Raw genomic sequence first — 8,098 nt, 5'->3', positions numbered from 1 at the left:
TTTTTTTTTTTTTTTAAGTTATTATTTTTGAGATTCTGGGAGGTTCTAGATCACTATTTATTTATTTATATTTTATTTATTTGAGAGAGAGAGAGAGAGAGAGAGAGAGCACTAGTGGGGACGAGAGGGGAAAAGCAGGATCCCCGTGAGTAGGGAGCCCGACACAGGGCTCGATCCCAGGACCCCGAGATCATGACCTGAGCCAAAGGCAGACACTTAACCGAGTCACCCATGTGCCCCTAGATCACTATTTAAAAGATAATTCATTTTAATTGATTTAACTGACTTGCTTCTGAAGTATTTCTGTTTCTTAATTGCATAACAGGTCACCTCAAAATTTAGTTGCTTCAAACAACCATCATTTTATTTGCTCATGATTCTGTAATCTGGGCTGGGCTCAGCTGGGCAGTTCTTTGGCTGGTCTTGGTGGTGGACACTTGTGGCTGCATTCACTTGGCAGGTCACCTGAGGACTAGACTCAGCTGGGAGGCTGGAATGACCAGGCCCCTCTTTCTACATGTGATCCCTCCATATGGGCTCTCCAGTAGGGTAGCTGAACTTCTTACCTAGCAGCTCAGGGCTCCCAAAAATGCAACAGAAACTGAAAGGCTTTCTCAAGGGTATTTTTTATGCTTGGAACTGGCAGAGTGTTACTTTTGCTACATCCTATCGGTTAAAGCTAATCACAAGGCCAGCCCACATTCACAAGGAGGGGACTGTACAAGGATGTGAATAGTGGGAGACCAGTAAACTAGAGCCATCAATGTAATGGACTACCACATGTCGTTAAATTGTTCTTCCCATGTGAGTTTAGGAGTAGCTAACTCTTCACTTTACTTTTGTCTGAAATGTCTTCAAATTGTCCTCACTCTAATGGGTGAGAGTAGAACTGGATATAGAATTCTGGGTTCATGGTTATTTACCTTTCACACTTGGAAGATATTATTCCATTGTCTTCTGGAGCCTATTGTTACATCAAATCTGCAGGAAGTCCAATTGTTAATCTTTTGAGAGTAATATGTTTTGATGTTAAGATTTTTAATGTTCAAAGGGGGCCTTTATATATATAGAGTTATAGTTACTTATGATTTATATTAATATCCCAGATTTAATATTACAAATGAAAAATATTTCTTTCCTTAAGCCTTTAATTTTTAAATACTGTTTCACTGTAATTGCAGGGCTGTTGGTTTGCAAGGATTCTGTACAGGAGAGAGGCATGAACTTTTCACCTATGGATTGTGCATTGGGTGTTTACGAAGAGTTTTTCTACCTTAACATCACAAAAATATTCTCCTACATTTTCTTCCTTGTTTTTATAATTTGACCTTCCATAATTAAGCCTTAATCCTAGCATCTGCCTTTATGTGCAATGTTAAATAGGGAACCTATTTCATTTTTCTCCATGGGGTGAAGAAGTTTCCTGGATACCATCCACTAAACAATCCATACTTTCCTTGTTGACTTGTGGAATCTCCTTACTTGTATGTTAGAGTTTCCTATATAAATGGGTCTGTCTCTGAGCTTTCTATTATTAATTTTTAGTTCTTGGATCAGTACTAACATGTTTTAGGTTTCTGGATTTTTAGCTTAATATCTGATGGGGAAAGTCTCCATTCTTTGCTCTTCCTTTTCAGAGTTGACCTCTCTATTTATGGACCTTTATTTTTCCATTTAAACTCTGGAATTTATGACATCCCTCAAAATATCCAGGTAGAATTTTTATTGGGTTTGTTGGCATTATAGATTAATTTAGGAAAAATTGTTACCTTTACAGTAACATACTATTTCAATTATCTAATAGTATGGAAAGTCTATTCAGTTCTACCTTTATGTCAAGAGAGTTTAAATTTTTTCTCAGGAGAGGTCTTGTTAGTTGTTAGTTTCTAAAAACTTGATATTGTACAGTTGTTGTTCCCACAGAGAGTGTATCTTATTTTTTGTTTTGTTTTCTAGTAGATTATAGTTTTGGTTTTTATACACTTAACTGTTTACCTTGCTACCCTCTTATTCTCATACTTTGTTGATTCCAGTGGTGTTTCTATTCAGGTAATCATGTTACCTACAAATAATGAGAGTTTTTTCTTTTCCTTTGAAATCATTTTACTACTTCTTTCATATATATACTTTACATATATATATAGTTCACCAGTATCTCTATTAATATGTTAATAACAGTAGAATTTTAGTTCTGAGTTATGTGTGTAATACTTATTTTTTTGTTCTTTAGTCCTTGACTTTTTAAAGAAATAAAAAAATTTGTTATTTTCTTCTATATATCTTAGGCACACACCTTCCTTGATTTATTTCTATCCTTATTTGGATTTTTCCTCTTGGAATTTTGGAGTAGGCTTTTTTTATGGGGAAATATTCTGAGGATTTCCTTGCCTCCCAATATTTTTTATTTTTGCTTCACTGCTGAATGACAGTTTGGTTGGGTATAAAAATTCAAGGCTTAAAGTTCTTTTTAACATTTTAAAAAATATTAATCAATTATCTTGTGTCCAATGCTGTTGCTGTGAATTTTTATGTAAATCTGCTTTTTCCTCCTTTGTAAGTAACCTACCTTCTCTTTTTGAAAGCATTTAGAATTTTCTTTGCCCTAGATGACCATAAATTTCTCTATAAAGTGTCTTGGTTGTTAGTTTTTCCTTATGTATCCTTCAGGATAGGGAGGAGAGTGAGGCAAGTGAGGGACCCAAGGTGCAAAACTTAAGGAGGCACTCATTCCCAGGGCTATGTAAATGCCCCCTTAAATTTTACAGCACATGGGTCTCACTTGCCTCATCTTACTCCTGGACCTGCCACCCTCCTTGGTAATCTATGAGCCCTTTCAATCTGAGGTCTTTGATCTTTCTCTAATTGGATATTTATCATCATTCTTTCCTTTTTTCTTTTTAAGTAGGCTCCACACAAAACGCAGGGCTTGAACTCATGACCACAAGATCAAGAGTCATGTGCTCTACCACCTGAGCAGTCAGGCACCCCTATCATTATTTCTTCAACTACTTCCTTCCCTCTGTTTCTTTATATAGGTCTCCTGAATTCTACCATCCGTGTCTTTTAGCTTTTCTTTTATATTTTAATTTCTTTATCCTTTACTGCTGCCCTTTGAGAGAGTTTCTCATTCTGTCTAGTTCATGAGTCTTTTTGTTTATCTCATCTTTTTAAATACAGCTATTATATTTTGTTTGATTTCTGATATATATGTGATTCTTTTTTAATGACCCCTTCTTCTTGCTTCATATTAATAATACTTTCTGTGTCTTTGAGCATGTTTGTTGTGCTTATTTTAAATTCCTGGAGTACCGGTTCTAATTATTCAGCCTCACACAGTATATTTTTTAAATTTTGTTGTCTTTCTTTATAGTGTCTGTCTAGTTTATCTTAGGTCATGTTCCCCAAGGGGAGCCAACAGCCCTGTGGAGGCAAAATGTAAAGACTAGGGTCTGACTTGTGTGCCTCCCAGTGAATTTCAAGGAAAGAAAATGAGGGTCAGGCTAGAGAGTGTCAGACCCCATAAAACCAACCTTGACCATTTCCATATGCTGTCACTGTACTAGGCCAGTCCTCTAGTTAGAACACCACCCCTCTCCTCCACTTTAAACTCTTAAAAAGAGGCATCACAAGAAGAGGCAATCTCTTGATGTTTTCAGTCCACCAGCACTGATGGTTGCTGGGGGAATGGTAGCAGAGCAAATACCCAAAGGGGCAGCATGCACCCATTTCATCAGCTCTAGAGGGACTTCTGTGCTGTTCACAAATTACTAAGTTGACAACAGATGGCTAGCCAGTTGCTGCCAGTTTCTTCCCCCTGAGGCAAGCAATGATCTTCCCAGGCATTGTGGGGGGGGGCGGGGGAGGGGGTGTCAAGAGAAGATTTTAAAACCTCTCCGCCTCCTATTCTGTCTTAGCCATATCTGACCTTCCTACCCTCCAGCCCAAGCTGCCACCAACCCTTCACCCCAGTCCACTAAAGTCTTTGGGTTTCTAACAGTCAATAGTTCCTCAGATTCATACTTCTCCCTTCCAAAGTTTTCCCTTTCATTAGGATACAAAACAACTGGCCCCTTGCCTAGGTTGAAAGACCCTCTCTAATTTGATCCCAGCATCTTTCAATTCTCAAAACAAATTATTATCCCCATTTTAGAGGGGAGGAAATTGAATCTCAATGAAGTTAAGTGATTTGTCCAAAGTCACACCACTAGGAAATGTGGTAGGGCTAGAATTTGAAAACATGTCTATCTTATCCCAAAGCCCATGCTTTTGATACTCCATTAACCCCAACTGATTAATGACTGAATTTAGAGCTGTTTTATTTTATTCAAGAATCTATCAAACCATGTTTCTAAAAACACTAATGTTCTGTGAGCTAGACCATGGCATTTACCCAAAACCCAACAGTCTTTTCCAAAATGGTAGAAAAAATGTGTATGTTATGGTTAGAATTTTCTCAATGTCATAGTTGCCCATACATTTTTAGTAAATCTTGGGCACCTGCTGTTCTTTTGTACACTAGCAAATCCTAAAAAAAAAAAAAAAAAAAGTAATGATTATGTAGAAAATGAGTTTTGAGTAACTGATCTCAATTAGAAATCAAGAAAATGTTATCAGTTAACATTTTTTTCCCTGCTAACAGGGAAAAGATTGCCATTTCAAGTCATATAATATATAAATACTTAAAGACTCATCATTCCTGCTAGCAAAATTAGTTTATATCAATGTCTGAATATTGAATTGAATTCATGAATGCTTAATAAGTATGAATTTACTAACATATTTCTCCTTCTTATATATTCTCCCTAACTTTAAAGGCAAGATTTTTTAAAAATTAAATTTCATTTCTTCATAGTTAACACAAGCATATAGTGCAAAATTCAAATGGCACAAAAGAATACACAGTGAAAGTGAACCCACCTCTGTCCTCCGTGACCTAATTCTCTCCCCCTGCAGCAGTCATTTTATCAATTTCTTGAATATTGCTCCAGAGATATGGTAGGTGGACATAACCTCTTATATATGACCTTTTATAAAAGGGAGAAATTTTAAATTTTTTCCTTGCCATAATTTTACCTCACTAAACTGGGAGCTGCTCTGATCTTTATATAACCTTGCATGCTAAACGTAAAAATAAAGTGAGTTTTAAAAGTTATTAAAAATGTGAAACAGAGAGAGACCAATAGAATGAATCCCTATATACCCATCACCTAGCTTGAAAAATTATTTAAAAGTGATTTTTAAAGGGTTTAACAGTCTTATAAATTTTCAGAACGTCTGTCAATGGGAATTGAAAAGAATCACATGTTCGACTGTAACTACAGCAACCCTGGAGTCTTTCAGCTCATTCTGTTAGTGCTAGTTGGGAGCAACGTATGCATAAAGTTCACATAGCCTTTCTAGTAGTAAAAAATGAGTTGACAAATGAATTGTACTTACACCTTTCCTAAAATTTTGTTTGGTATATATGCAAAAGACATATCTAACAGACTTTTAAAGCCATTATTGCATTAATATTAGTTTTAGAAAGTACCAGTAATTCCATATATGGGGCTAATTCAGTTGTTTGGATTTGGTTCTTTTCATGGAGAAAGAATGATGTATCCATTATATTTATCCATACTTTAAAAAATTAAGTTTTATTAACATTTTTTAAAAAGCATGATTATGAATATTGATTATATTTCCATATACAAATCTTATTTTTGTCCTGACTTCACAAAATCTTTGTTCTCAGTTCCACTTGCCTCTCCTGATGCATCAGAACTTCAAAAGAATTTTATACAGCACATCTCTTTTTTACATCAATATGATGCTAGGAAAAATCCCAATGAGCCCATCCGGGGAAAGGTGAGAGTATTCAGAATCAATTATTTAATACTTTAGGATGGGAGAGATTTATGTTAGAACATTAAGCCTTTCCGAGTCATAACCATCTTTCTAAAAGTCTATTTCAACAAACTAATGTGGTTGTTAGGGGGGTAAAATCTCAACAACATGTCATAGTTAAAATTAAGGAATGATGTCATAATTTTGGATCACAGTCTTTGGAGTTTGGTTTCAATTATTACAATCATTCACTTAAGGTAAAGCAGTTTGATAAACTGTTGGACATGCTCATGTGGGTGAGGCAGGAGAATGCATCTAAGATTTACAAAGCCAAATGTAAATGTTATTACATATTACAATACATGCTGGATTTTTTTTCCAACTGCAGATGTTTGTTTTCATATTTTACTTTAAGTCTTTCATTAAAACTAACTGATATTTGGGATGCAATCACAAATTCTGAGGTCTATGAACTGTAGTTGTTATTGTAACCACAGCAAACTATAGAGCAAGAAATGAAATTTGATATGCATAGTCTTATACAAGCCAACTGATAGAAATGTTGAGAAGGGGAAAGAAGATGCTGACTCTTTGGCTTTCTGCCTTTCCCTTTTATTTTTCTGGCACACCCTGTTTTTATCATTGATTTAAAAGTTTCACTAATAATTATTATGCCACTGTCTTCAGTTTTAGACTAAGGTGACAACCAATGCAGAGGCAGAAATAAGGGCCTGCCTCACCAGAACTTGAGCTAACACATGAACTGAGTTCACAGCTGCATCTTCCAGCAACTTGTGTGCCCTGGTTAATGTCAACTTTGTTTTCCTTTCCAGCGACATGGAGCTTTTGTGCAGACAGAGATAAAACCAGGGAGTAGGCCAATAGTTCCTACGGGAACAGAGGTATTACGGAATGCTCCGGGGTCATGCTCATCAGAAGTGTCCAAAAAAACAGAGAAAGGAAACTCAGCGGAAAGCAAAATGAGCTCACCAGGTCTCTGCCGACAAAATTCCCCAGAGCTGTCAGAGACTGAAGCTCCCTTATCAGAAACAGATGTCAGAGAGGCAGCCAAGGCATGCCCCCGAAGTCCTGAGAGAAGGGAGAAGGTCGCAGACATCTTCCAAGTAACTGCAGTAAACGTTCTTCTCCCCAGGCATGATCATTTCAATCCACCAATAAAAAGTCAGGATAAGTCAGGATAAATTACCTTCCTCAGATAAAAATCTAATCCTTGGAATGGAGAGAAATTGCAGAATCCCACAAACCATCACAGTTGCTTTTTCTGTTATCAATAACCTCAAAAAATTCAATTTACATAAATGGGAAAATGAAAAAAGACAATTAAAATGCACCAAAAATTTAAGAGTGGTCTCTAATGAGTGGTGGATAATGAGACATATTTCTAAGTCATATTATTTATAACCAAACAATTTTGTTTTTCACAAAAATGAACATAATTAACAAATATAAAACTTTTATGAGAGGCCCTATGGGATAGTCATTCTCTGGAATCAAAGCAGGGTTGGAATTTTGCCTCTACACCTATGAGCTGTGTGACCTTGGGTAAATTACTTAACCTTTCTAGACTTCAGTTTCCTCATCTGTAAAATCAGGATAATAGCGATTTCCCAAGGTTAATGAGCATGAGATTATGTACATTGATCAGTTAAGTAACCAATGTGATTACATTATCACTATTACTATAATTAAATTTAAAGATAATGTTCTCCTATAACCTTAAATTTTCCTCCTTATTCTAAAACTTTTAGTCCCTCTGTATACAATTAAGAGTGTGAAAAATCTGGAAACATTTCTCCTGGTACTAGTTACACAAATGTGCACGCACGCACGCACACACACACATACTCTTAATTCAAGGACATATGGATACCTAGAATATAAAAATATTTCCTAAGTTGTCTTCTATTTTACTTAGATCACTTCTAGCACTAACTCAATCTTTGCTTTTTACAAGAGTTTGGCGTGGTTAATTCTACCAGCTCTTCTATTTGGCACATTTGGTGTGCCAAAATGTATCTATCAGAGGCTGTGTTCTGTTGCACACAAGTGGAGTAGGTGGAATATCTCTCTGCTGCCAAAAGAGTATTTATATGCTCAGCAAATTTCCATGGCAATATATCAGTCGCACACTATTATCTGTAGTGTTGATAAGACAATAGGTGTATCTTTATCCCTTTTTTTCCACTAAAGAAATTTTAATAGACTGCAAATGAATGAATGCCATTATTATATATTTGTGTATTGGGGACTT

At 35.9% G+C, this 8,098-nt stretch overlaps 1 protein-coding gene across 1 annotated transcript in view; it reads left to right on the top strand.

The window, feature by feature from the left end:
* C10H2orf73 (chromosome 10 C2orf73 homolog) overlaps positions 1 to 7,028 on the top strand; it is a 22,975-nt gene extending 15,947 nt beyond the window's left edge. Inside the window, exons 4-5 of the mRNA XM_021701210.1 lie at positions 5,735 to 5,847; positions 6,660 to 7,028. Coding sequence (XP_021556885.1) covers positions 5,735 to 5,847; positions 6,660 to 7,028 — 482 coding nt within the window. The remainder of the gene's footprint in view (positions 1 to 5,734; positions 5,848 to 6,659) is intronic.
* Positions 7,029 to 8,098: the final 1,070 nt, after the last annotated feature.

This window comes from Neomonachus schauinslandi, chromosome 10, assembly GCF_002201575.2.
Source record: "Neomonachus schauinslandi chromosome 10, ASM220157v2, whole genome shotgun sequence".
Classification (NCBI taxonomy): Eukaryota; Metazoa; Chordata; class Mammalia; order Carnivora; family Phocidae; genus Neomonachus; species Neomonachus schauinslandi.
Note: the sequence above shows the minus strand (reverse complement) of the source record. Positions and strands in the feature narration are given on the sequence as shown.